The 12,748-nt window shown below is 38.7% G+C and overlaps 1 protein-coding gene across 2 annotated transcripts; it reads right to left on the minus strand.

Moving 5' to 3' along the window:
* Positions 1-13: 13 nt before the first annotated feature.
* On the minus strand, positions 14-10,863 carry galcb (galactosylceramidase b). Of its 2 annotated transcripts, none has more exons than XM_084569705.1 (17): positions 10,646-10,863; positions 10,399-10,467; positions 10,249-10,312; positions 9,918-10,031; positions 9,362-9,501; positions 8,361-8,399; positions 8,038-8,165; positions 4,942-5,097; positions 4,599-4,723; positions 3,158-3,285; positions 2,759-2,848; positions 2,584-2,673; positions 2,330-2,474; positions 1,875-2,055; positions 1,599-1,762; positions 1,375-1,451; positions 14-642 (listed from the first exon to the last, which is right to left on the minus strand). In XM_084569705.1, exons 1-17 carry the CDS (start codon positions 10,829-10,831, stop codon positions 499-501), a joined length of 2,040 nt encoding a protein of 679 aa, XP_084425831.1. In that variant the 5' UTR covers positions 10,832-10,863; the 3' UTR covers positions 14-498. The 2 variants fall into 2 exon arrangements, with proteins under 2 accessions (XP_084425831.1, XP_084425830.1); XM_084569704.1 differs by lacking the exon at positions 8,038-8,165 and adding an exon at positions 5,727-5,857 and having other exon boundaries at positions 15-642; positions 10,646-10,840.
* Positions 10,864-12,748: the final 1,885 nt, after the last annotated feature.

The raw sequence follows: 12,748 nt of genomic DNA on the forward strand, positions 1-12,748 counted from the left end.
CAGTGTTCATCAGTGGTCATTATTTATTCAGATACTGTAGTAAACAACTCAACAGTGCAGCAAACTGCGCCATTTTTAAAATCATGAGTGCGTTTTCTCTTAAAACAGCTCATGCTGCTGGAAATAAGTTTACATTACATGTTGTTTGATTCATCATTAGGTAAAATATAAATTTTATTTCCTCATTACATTCACCGACAATGCAGGCACACCGGTTAACTTAAATCAATGTAAAGAATTTAAAGCCAAAAACGCAAAACATACAAAAACACATTTAAAGTCATTTACAAATATTTAAAACAGAAAAGAATGCATTGCATTATGTTACGTGGTCTCCTCTTGTTCCCTTATTGTGTGCATATAATAGTAACAGAAAGAAAAAAAATAACTAATCTGTGTGTTTAGAAAGGTCAAGTGTTATTCCAGTGCCCTAATCAAGTCAGTCAAATAATCAACAAAATTCACAGCATAGTGTATCACTGTTATAAAGTTAAATCATTACTCTGCCACAACAGCAAAGTTATCAAACTGGGCCAGTTCAAATGCATGCGTTCCTATAGCAGCCCAGCCATTCTTTGGTGTCAGTACCACAGCATTCTTCCACAGTGGGTATCCATTCAGCGAGCCTGATGCATACTGGCCCTATAGAAGACAGGGATCACAATGATAAATGTTACAGCATACTTTATACTAGTCCACTTTATTAGACACAGTTTCACTCTTCATAAGACTTCCTGCTTGCTGATCAGTCAAATGGATGTGACAACAAAATGGCGTGTTACCAGACTCGTTTTCTGATAAGAATTTAGTCTGGCTACATCAGGCGAGTGATTTTTTAGGTTAGCATGTGATTACACTGTAACCTAAGTCTGCACCTAGTCACTGCAGGGATAGAATGATGCCCCAAAAAGCAGCAGGTAGGTTGTCCTCTGAATGGACACAAAGGGGCAATAGACTTAACAATAGAAGTAAATCTTCACACAAAAGTCAACACTGAATAGATGATTATGATTATTGTTAATTTGATCACTGATTACAATAACACTTGACTTTGCTGATTATAAAGCTGCAGCAGATAAAAACACTGGTGCAAATTATGGGAGCCTTCACTGTCTAAATACCTGGAATAATCTAGAACTCAGGGGCCCATTTGTACACCAAATCTCAGTGTAATATTTGTATCATTACATGGAGTGTGAACTGAAGGGATTTTAGTGACAAAATGGACACAAACATTTATTTGGATTCAGTCAAGCTGCTAAAGCCTTTGGTCTTCAGGACTTCATTAATCCACGTGGAAATTGATAACAAGCACAATGATTGAATCACTAAAATAAAAAACGCCCTTCCAAACATTTGTAAGTCCCCACTTACCTTTACAGTGAGTGATAAGGTGTACCATCTATATGCCCGGGTACCAGACAATCCCTCTGCCAGTACCATCTGTCCAGCTGTTCACAAAACAAGAGGGAAATTAATTGATATTTTATTTCCATTTCCTTTCAATGTTTTTGTTTTTAAACTAAAATCCTTGAACTCCTGACTTTGTTTCCAAGTCTGCAGTAAAATGTGAAGAAGCAAGGAGTGATCATACTGACCAAGATCGTTAGTAATTTTGTAGGTGCCATTGGCAAACACCCAGAAGAAGACTCCTTTTGCACCACGGACTGACTCGCCTCCCTTATCCACTCTGGCTGCTATAAACACACCACCAGTCTTAATATTCTCCATGAAGATATCACATGTAACCGTCAGGTTCTGCCTGTAACACAACAACATTACACACAAAGATCAGGCAGGGTCCTGGACATCTGAATTGCCACCTTTGCAGTGTTTTACTGTCCACAGGCCACCAACTAAAAACACTCTCTAACCACTGATAGTCTCCTATGACGCTGATAGTCTGGTCAGAATCCGCCACCCATGTGATGGGTCTCTGGGTCAGAACCTGTCGAAAGGTGAAGACGTGTGGTCCAGGGTCAGTGAGGTTGATGTAGTACTCAAACACCCCTGTCTGGTCAGCAAAGTTTGGAGCCTCTGAGAAAGGAGGGTTTCCTACAGGTGTCGATACACATAAGAAGCAGCAGTATTAAGGATTGTTATCCATTGCCCTCTTTAGATTTTCTGTAAAACTCTGTTACTAATCTGAGACCAACTTAGGCATATTATTTATTACACTTTAAAATGTGGGCTTGTTGTAATAAATATGTAAGAATTTTATTGCTAAATGTGAGGTGTAATCCAAATAGTTTATAACAATTCTTTTTTAAATAAAGACTATCAAAATGATTTCTCTTGTATTCCATGGTTGTGTGTATGTTGTACTTACGAACGTTAAAGTCATCCTTGTATACTTTAGGAAATGGAGCTGAGGGAGGTGGGTCAGGGTAGCTGCCTTTTGTTCCTGTGGTAATTGTGGTGAGTGTGTGAACCTCATCTTCATCCAGATTTAGGGTAAATGATCCATCGACAACCTAAAATCAACATAAACATAAAAATAGGTGAAATTGTTGTTTGGTGCTAGCGTATCATTTAAGATACATCTCTCTTCAGAGCTTATACACTTCTGAAGAGTCCCTTTACCTTAAGTGTAGTTAGTTTCTCAAAGTAGGAGGGGTTTTTCGTCTTGAAGTTAAACTGTGACCGCCATACTTGGAGTTCATTGATAGAGGCCTAGAAAAAAAAGTGAAACCTTAGATAAGATAACAGTATCATTTACCAACTTTAGCAGAGAGATGAAAATCTCACATGAACTTACAAAGGATCCCTTCAACTGGAAAGTTGCATTCTGGGATGTCACATTGAAGGCAGGGAGTGGAGGTCTTACGCAGATTGAATGATCATGAGTCTGTAAAGGAAACAGTTAACTTCTTTTTTTTTTTAGTGTACATTCATTCTGTTTTTGTGCGGTCATTAGTTGTTTTTCCCTCTTTCTTAATGTCTGTTCTGTGTTGCACTATGGACAACAACATCTCATTTCTCTGAATGTCAGTGTCACAATTAATATGCAAAGCATTTAAAAATCTGAGAGGTAAACATCAATGGGAAACTGAAACTTATAGATGCAGTTTTGTCAAAACAAATCACATAGCCTATAATAGAAAAAAAAAAAAACATTACAGACAGAAAGTAAAAATGTACAAAATAGAAAACTTGCCATGGTTTCTATGACAAGAGTAAGGTTTCCTTTCCCATCAGTCAGGGCTACGTAACTTCCACCTTGTGCCAGATGTCCAAAAGTCTCCAGGTAAGTCCATCCTGGCTGGGTAAACTGTGTAGTGTGGGCTACAAGGAAAACAAAATTGTATATTATTGCATATAATAAGTCATCAGAAATGACAAGCAAGTAATTTTCAATTTAAAGCACTTAAAATGGCACTTGGTTACATATTCCATTCAAAGTTTAAGAGTAAACCAAATCACTAAATCAATCAACAGGTCCATTTCCCTAAAGAAATCTTCTTATCTGTTCAGGTCAAATATTTCTCCCATTACCATACAAGTTTACAAAATCCAGCTGTGTATGTGTAAAAATCCAAATCATTCACATAACAGACGTCCATCGGTATACAACACGTAGACAAAAAAATCAAACCTCGGAACGAAGTCATATGACAGGGAGTGGGCAGTAAACAGCTATGTAACATGTGACCTTGGGACTACAAATGACATCCAACTAAAGTCCAGTGTTGGCAGATAAGGCGATTTTGCGCCCAAGTGGGGGATTTTTTATTTTATTTTGAAAGTTAAAATAGAGTTGGGCGGGTAGACAATATCTTGGGATCGTTTGGGATCATTTTGGCCTTTTTTTCACCTTATTTTTTTAATGTGGATCTGAAACAAAGTCTGGTTGTTCAAAGAGGAAGATGCCTATTGTATTGTCATCAGTCTTTCTGTTCACATGACAAGCCGTGTTTAGTACAGCTGTGTTCCATAGAAGTCCGGTGTGTTCAGTTCTGTTGTGTTTTATTAGTTGATACCGTTGCTGTGGTTGTAGAGCGTGTTTTTTTTTCTAATATGCAGCGAGATGTTGCATATTAGAAATTCACTGTTGCAAAGCATTACTTTCTACTGTGTTTTTATGTGTGACATCATCGACTAGTCAACGTCGACTCGACTTTCACCACGTATTAGTCGACTTTAAAAAATCCGAAGTCATTCAGCCCTTAGTATAAGTACAAGACCATTTACCATAAAATGGATTTGAAGTAGCTAGATGCAAGTAGTGGTGGTTGGCTGCTGCTGTGTGATTATGCTTCGACTGCATTGCTTTTTATAATAGGTTAAACTAGCGTAAGCAAGCTTAAAATACATAATCAAACACCTCTTAAACATTTTGAGTGGTTTTACAAGCGAATTGCTGGTTCTTGAACAGCTTTTATGCTTGAACCATCAGCTGTATTTAATAAAGCAGTTAACGGAATTAGTACTCAAAAAAGAAAAAAAAATGCAGTCCCCAGTTTAATAACTCTGGGTTAATAAGCAACAGATTTGTCCCAAAGACCTTTATCATTCTTATCAAATGTGTCTCATAGCAACAGAAACGGCCTCTCTAATTAGCACAATATCTGTCTCTATGTGCAGGATGTAATGCAGACCTGTGATCCAGATTGGAGACTCAACCACATAGTTGCCACTCCAGGGCTCCTCAGCAGTCATCAGCCCATCTCTGCCAAATGGCAGATTGTCATAATAGCTGGCCACCAGGTTCCAGGAGATGGTGCTGGAGGAATAGTTAGGATTTTCATTTGTTTGGACTTGTTTACACTTTAAACTGAAATAGTCACATTTTATAGTCATTAAAATAATTAATACAGAGTGTAAAGTAGTAGTAAAGTAGTTATTTTTTTCCTCCAACTCTCCAACTTAAAGTGAAATTAAATGAAATGCAAGAAATTTCAAGAAATCCATACATTTTGCCACACAGTGTTGTCTACTTACGCAGTCATGCGTCCATTGACATAATTCTGGTTGAGGATGCGAGCCCAGCAGCCTCCTCCCACATCATCGTTAAAGGTGCTGTAGTCCTCTGATGCCCACAGCTTCTTCTGCGTCTCCAGGGCTTCCGCCACTGTTTTGGTGCCAGGGTAGTGAGCCCTGATTGTCACACACACAACGTACAACGTAAGGATTCATTTTTAAGAAAAATCTGAGCTCAGATAATTATTTCAGTATTATTTTATGAATATAGAGGAACAGAGCTGTAGATTGACCAGTAGCAGCAACTTAATAATACAAGAGCACAAATACAGTACTAGTAATCTGAACTTTAAATTTCAAATTTACCACTACAGTTTTACTCTTTAATCAAACAAAATAGAAGTGGATCACCTGTTATTGTATTGTTCTTTAGTTATTGTGGAAACCAGAAGCAACTAGACACAGACAAGTCTAAGACACCGTATAATGTATGTTTTAAATCATCCAGCTGTAGCCAAAAGGAAATAGGATAAGATAGAAAGGAAGGGAGATATGATTGGAAGATAATTCTCACACACAACTCGGACATGCAATTATTATTATTGTTAGTAAAGTGAATATCACATACAGCAAGACTAATTTCTCAGAGCTTTTACAGATGATAAAAGACTCAATGCGTTCATGTATCACCTGTTAACCTGCCCACATTTTTACAAGCATCAAGTTATCTGACAGCAGGCTGAAGTCAAAAGCAAATGGCAACAGAAGTTGCGCATGCAAACACCACGCACAAAGGAGGATCCTACCCTATCACGTCTACAGCTCTGCTGAGCTCAGGGTCTAGCAGCATAGACACAGTAATTGGCTCCCACATGTTGTCACTGGCTATGATCCTGACGCTCTCCAGACCACACTTATCCAGAGTGTATCGCAGCAGCTGGTATAGCCAGTCATACAGGGAAATGGAGAGCAGAGAAGACAAGGATTCACAAAACTTTTGCTGCTACCATGTAAAACTATTTTTAGGCACTCAGATGCAGGCAAATGAGCAAATGATTCCCTTATTTATACACTGCCTGGCCAAAAAAAAAAAGTCGCCACCAAAATCATCTTGGAATATGCCCGTGCCATCAGGGAAGAAAAAAATCCATTGATGGAATAACCTGGTCATTCAGTATATTCAGGTAGTCAGCTGACCTCATTCTTTGGGCACATAATGTTGCTGAACCTAGACCTGAGCAACTGCAGCAACCCCAGATCATAGCACCGCCCCCACAGGCTTGTACAGTAGACACTAGGCATGATGGGTGCATCACTTCATCTGCCTCTCTTCTTGATGCGCTAAATAATGTGTTGCCAGCTGAAACATAATCACCCATGCAGTAATTATCCAATAGGCGGCTCGTACTTATTTGCTTAGTGAAATCCAGGTGGCGACTTTTTTTTGGGCCAGGCAGTGTACATCAAGCAAACACTGCAGCTTTAGAATTTATTTATTCATTCATTTTTCAGTGTTTCCACAGACTACTGAGAATGACTTGGTTGGTTCTTTTGTTGTACAAAGCTTAACTATTTTCAGATGATCTCACATTTGGTGGCTTGCAAGTTATTGGAGACTTTAGGGAAGTTTATGTAAGTAAGTCTATGAAATTTATAAAAAGAAAAACAGGAAACAAAACCGAAACAATGATCTGAAAGGGTCTGGAACACTGTTTTACTTTATTTTACTGATTTACTACCATTTGAGCCTCAGCTCACAAACCTTGACGCAATAGAGAGGCGAAGTCCCGCCCCCCTACTTCCAGGTTATGGGACCTATCTTTCGAAAAAATATGAACGGCAGTCTATGGAGAGATCATAATTATTTTCTGGTCCCGATCGAATTGTGGCATGAATTTCACATATGATGTGTGTGAATTTAAAAGATAATTTTTCACGTCAAGAGATAAATTATTTGACGTAAATAAGCTGAACAACATTAGGTTTTGTATGAGATCGCTTAGTGAACTACGTCTCTCTAGAGATCTTTAGAGAACTATGGCTGTCTCCTTGTTGAGCTTTACCGTCTTCTTCCAGGACGAAGGCAGAAGCATCAAACGAGGTGAAAATCATTATAAATCGGGTCATGTCGAGAGCTGTAGTTACACGAAGGGAGTTTTGGTCGGTTCTATACCCGCCAGCATGCGGGACTTGTAGTTCGTTTAATTACGTATTTTCCATAGCGTTTTACTTAACTATCTTGCGACAAACTGTGACATTCTTGACATGTAAAATCATTTTTTATTCTGAAAAACAACATATGTATAATCCAAGGCACAAGTCGATCGGGACCAGAAAATAATTTATCTTTCGCCATAGACTGCCGTTCATATTTTTTCGAAAGATAGGTCCCATGACCCGGAAGTAGAGGGGGCGGGACTTCGGCTCTCTATACAGCAGTACACCTATACCTACCTATATTCTTTGACATAACGTAACTGTTTTGTGCCCAATATCATTTTTTGACAATACCATTTTATTAAGGAATTCTGGATCATTTAGTCGAAAGAAGATGAACCAGATACAATACCTTTCATAGCCCTGGTGATCACTAGCTGTGTTTTTTTGGGGGGTTTTTTTGTATCAGTTTTTAATATAAAAGGTATTAATCACAGCAGCTTGAAAACCACCCAAGAATAATTTTATTTTTTTACAAATATGTTTCACATGATGGCAGCAATACTCACAACAGTTAATCCTGTTTAGTTATGCTTAACGCTCTCCTGTGCACACATGCACATTCTACATAAAAGCATGCACATATCCAGCATATCAAGTTAGTTTATGATTAAACCGCAGTTCCACCAGAACAACAGCCACAAACATTAAGCTCAGCAGTTCAGAGAGAGGGAGGGATCACCAGAAAACCCAAACGCAGCTGACATTTCACCATCAGTGCATCACGTGTTCAGTCAATCCGTTATCAATGGACAAATCATCCTTCGGTAAATTCACATTGATGGTGAAAGTGATGCTTTTACATTGTGACTGGTGTGCCATCTTCCCGAATGAGTGGTTTCGCAGTAAGAGTTTTAAATGTGTAATTTTGTGCCACTACATAGTGTCAACTGTACTTACCCAATCACCTCAACAGAATCATAAAGATACGGGTCAATGTTCATAGAATTAGTGATGCTCCAATCGCCGTCTGCTGCGATGATGCCAACACCAGTTAGACCAACTTTATCCAGCATGTTCCGGAGCACCTTGGCAACAAAGACATGCTCTCAGAGGAACCCAGCTAGAACTTCAACATCATCTCAGTTGCTGAGACTCGCACCGCATCACTCAGTGGGACACATCTCAATGTTAGTGGCTGTTATTCTTCAATTTAGAGCTAAAACTAAACTTAACCCACTATGCAATTCAATTAAGTCAATGAAAGAGGAGGTTTGGGTTACCTTGATGTACTTGATGTTGTAGTTTCTCTCATTCCAAATCTAAACAGATAAAAAACAAATAAATAAATAAAAGGTTTAAGAGCAAACCTTTCCAGATGCATTTGTAATTTCCTGCAAACACACATTTATCAATCCAGGAAAGTAACAGTGCTAACATTAACCAAAAGTTACTGGATAATAATAATAAATAAATACTTTTTTTTTTTTTAAATTCATTTCAGCTTACCCGCGACCCTTCACAGGACAAGCGGTTACAGAAGATGAATGAATGAAAAAGGATTATTTCAGCTTAAATTGTAGTACCACAGATGTCGACATTTTCTGGTCTATTTTTGATTACTATAAGGTCCAGCAAATATGGGAACAAGCCAGTTCATGTGATCCATTTCATTTGTACCACATGCCCTACATACTGTTTTCAATCTTAAATTGATCATGACAAGTGAGTGTGAGCAAACCTCAGGTAAGTATGCATGGTTAAATATGAACTACAAGGTTGTTCTGTAAAAATGTGATGTTTATTACAGATAGCTTTTTTTAATAGATTTACTGCTAACCTTTGGTTAAGCTGTCAGGTTGCTTTTTGTTGATGTCATTGTGGTTCTAGATGGCAGCAATTCATTTCAAGTACCATCGGGAAGGAAGGCAAAAACTACATCCCCCACAGCAGGATTTTATTTGAAACAAATTCTGACGTTACTTTTAGTAACTGAAACTTTGAGACATTACATGTTAAACAGCTTCATTATTTGGCCCTGGAAGCAGGTCCAAAAGTTTAATTCTACTCCCGCCAAAGATTAATAAACCAGTTATCTTTCAATTTGAAAGCTCAGCATTGGATGTTGGATGTTATTATCATAGAATAACAATAACACATGATGATGAAAGTATTGCAAACAGACACATACTTACTACATATTTTACCTATGTTTGAACATACGGTATGTCCACTATTGAAGGTGTCAGATTAAATCTATTTTCCACGTGGAAAAAATACACACCCCGACATACTGAATGTCCAGGTCATGGTACTGCTTGGCACCAAGGATCCAGTTCACTACATAAGTTGCAGTAATATCTGGAAAGTCATAGGGCCAGTTCTCGCCACGGCCCACCCAACCAGGGAACGCCCAGGGCAAACCTGCATGAAAACACATGAGACACAAAAGAAAAAGATGAAGATGGTTTGTGTATTACCAGTACATGATGTCAACAACAACAAGACCACTTTTTACTGACTCCTATTAACACCTAATACACACGTGTTAAGACTTGCTCCAGTTGAGCGACTATAATCTACCAAGTATTTGTACTCAAACCTGTACCATGACGTTTGTTAAACCTGTCATGCCAGATGGTTTCAAGCCACTTTTATCATGTGCTTGCATTCAAAGGAGCCTATATAGCACATTAGAGCCAAAGTCCTTAATATCCATGTAGAGGGGTAAAGAAAACTTTTTTTAATCCTAAATAGATGATTCATACTACGTCAACAAAACGTTGTCAGACCTTCCTGGAATTTAGAGCAGAGGAAGAGATGGCAGTGTTTGTGCTTACCAATGAGTGTGATGTTAGGGTTCCTCTTCTTGGCTTCTTTCATAAGCCACCACTCATAGCCTCGGAAGTAATTCTCATCATTCTCATAGTGCATGTGGGATGGCTCCGTTCCATCTGTAAATTTAACAGTTAAATGTGACAGTGACCGCATGCATGCTGAGATACCACAGAAGCAACTGTCATGTTTGTCCCTGTGGTTCCAAACATGGCCCTGATGTGAAGTATTCATGATAACAAATTTTTGATTGTTTTTGACAAAAATATTACTAACAACATCATGTGACATTTTAAACCAAACTTACGATCTTTAAATGTGCCAGATATGACTCACCAGTAGTTTGAGCGTCCCCTCCGATCTCCACCTTCAGTATGTGCAAAGAGGCTCCGAAATTTGGCTGAAGACAGCAAAAAAAAAAAAAATAGAGATAACAGTCAGTTTCGCGGAATTTAAACAGACATGTATGCATAAATTGCACCATACCTTAAAAAGGTAGTCTAATATCTGGCTGCGGTAGGGCTCGGCATAATTGATCAGCAACCGAGATGTGGCCTACACAAAACAGGGGACAAAATATTCCATTACTTATCTGACATTAAAAGGACAAAATATTACATTACTTATCTGACATTAAAAGGTCAGCTTCATTATCTAAACAGATACACAGAAAGCTAGCTAGCCTCATTGACATGACCGTACCAGGAAGTATAAACAAAGTGACTGAACTCACCCCTCCACCGCTCAAACCTCCAATTCCGTCAAAAACTCTCCCCAGGCCTCCTTTATCGTTCAGAACATAGGTCTGAGAGGAGCAGAAGTTAAAGGACAAGTAGAGAATCGACAGAATCAACACCGAGACACGACAGTCCATCCTGCTCCAGCACCGGCTAAAGGACGCTGCGCGAGATTGCTGCATGCGCGCTCACGCTTTATGTATGTCACATGACAGCGCTGCTGAGCAGTCATGTGCTTTCAAGACACAGCCCACCTCTCGAGAACAGCAGTGTCGTTTTGAAAATTCATACGTGTTTTTCTTTCTTTTATTTTTAACCCTTTGTTGCCTCCAGGGAACATAGCATTCTTGTCAGGATAAGGTGCATATTAGGATAATATTATGGTGATTTTTAATGGTTTACCTTGAAACAACACCGATTGGTTTTAATATTTTGATTTGGTGATAAGATGATTTCGTTAAATTTGAATTCCACAGTGGCACAATGTTACCTGAGAGCAACAGCTGGACATAAATTGTCACATTTTTTTTTCCTGCTTCAAAATATCAAATGTTCCAATGTATCATAATAATAGAATATTGATATTGTTACAGTATCCAAGTTTTCCCTCAGTCATATCATATTGTCTACCATAGAGGGTTAAGAGATCCAATGCAGAGTATGAAAAAAATAAATAAATAAATAAATAAAAATTAAAGAGACTTTGTAATGGAATCTTTAATGCTTATTCTCAGCTGAAAGTTTGAAAACAGTAGCTGTGTCTCAATCCTAAAGAGCAAGCTCACCCAAATTATTCAAAATCTACTGTTTCAGTCAACATGAGGACCTTCCTTCCACTCTGAGGCATTTTAACCAGAGGCAAAAGGCCCAGGAAAGACGAGAGATATTACAGGCACTCACTAACGTTGAGTCCCTCAATGTCCGAAGTAGCCTGTGAAATCCTAGAAATTGACTTTACTTGCAAACTTGCAAAGTGCAAACTCAGACTTTGAAAACAAAACTACATGAAGTGTGTCTGCTCCTCATTGAGGAGGTATTGTACATACTTTCCTCTTTATACCTTTGTTCCCTGGTTTCATGCAGTTTCTGGCGTCCATGTGTCTGTGAGTATTTACACTGACTGATAATATTCATTGTTCCTGTACAGGTGAAAACCTACACTCTGCAGTTGCGCATGCAGCTATGAACACCTTAGCAGAGCTACATGTTCACCTCCAGAAGGCCATGGACCCAGAGGAGGAGGGAAAACGACAGACCGTCCTGCTCAAACTGACACGAACAATAAACTTCATTTAACAGACCAACAGACCAGTCTGGCCCTTATTCTGCAAGATCACCAGGGTAGCTGTGTCATATTTTTAATTGAACAGTAGAGCTACTAACCAGTGCACTCAGCAAACCTAAACTCACCAGTTAACTTGTTAGCTAAACTTATTTGAAAGTGAGGAGTTACAGGTAAAGTGACAATGGTGTGTACAAGTTGTTTCTACGGTTACCAGGCAAGAAAGTACAAGGCAGAGTGTTGCTGGCTGCCTGAAAAGACCTTTACCTTGTAGCTGAGCCAAGGTAACAATATCAGAATATCAAATTTACCTGTAGCCTATGTTGTATTCTAAACAAATGGCCCAAGCAAGTCAACATTTAAGCCCAGAAGGCAAACACAGTTCTAACAAGCAAACCCTTCAGCCATAGGAAGGTTTTTCTTGTTGGCCATGTTGCTGAGATATGAGGTTCATGTACTTAACTAAACCCTGTCAATTGGGTTTTCCCTGAGAGGTCATCCCGTTGCACTCTGAAAGATATTACAGAACAAAGCTGGCTCACCAGTACACAAGTACACAGTGTTAAGAGCTGAAAATGAGCATGATTCAGTGAACAGCTGTACCGAAGAGTTCTACACACTGACAATGATCACCTAGTGAGATTCTTAGAGACAAAGAAAAGAACATGGCAAAATTCAAAATCTGGGTATGATGTTTATTAGTTTTCACTTTAATTATATACATAATAATTAACTTGTTTATTGGAAACTCCCACAAACCTTAATCAGACTTGAGGTTGCCAACTAATTTCCATGAAGTGCAATACATGACATGGTC

This window comes from Chelon labrosus (assembly GCF_963514085.1).
Source record: "Chelon labrosus genome assembly, chromosome: 20".
In the NCBI taxonomy this organism is placed as follows: domain Eukaryota; kingdom Metazoa; phylum Chordata; class Actinopteri; order Mugiliformes; family Mugilidae; genus Chelon; species Chelon labrosus.

Bases quoted from the DNA above. Each gene is read 5' to 3' on its own strand.
- galcb (XM_084569704.1), bottom strand. From the start codon at position 10,831: ATGCAGCAATCTCGCGCAGCGTCCTTTAGCCGGTGCTGGAGCAGGATG. The intron at 2,849-3,157 runs GCAAGTTTTCTA...TTTCCTTTACAG, and splicing joins CTCTTGTCATAGAAACCATG to ACTCATGATCATTCAATCTG. The intron at 1,452-1,598 runs GTCAGTATGATC...TTTTGTGAACAG, and splicing joins CAAAATTACTAACGATCTTG to CTGGACAGATGGTACTGGCA.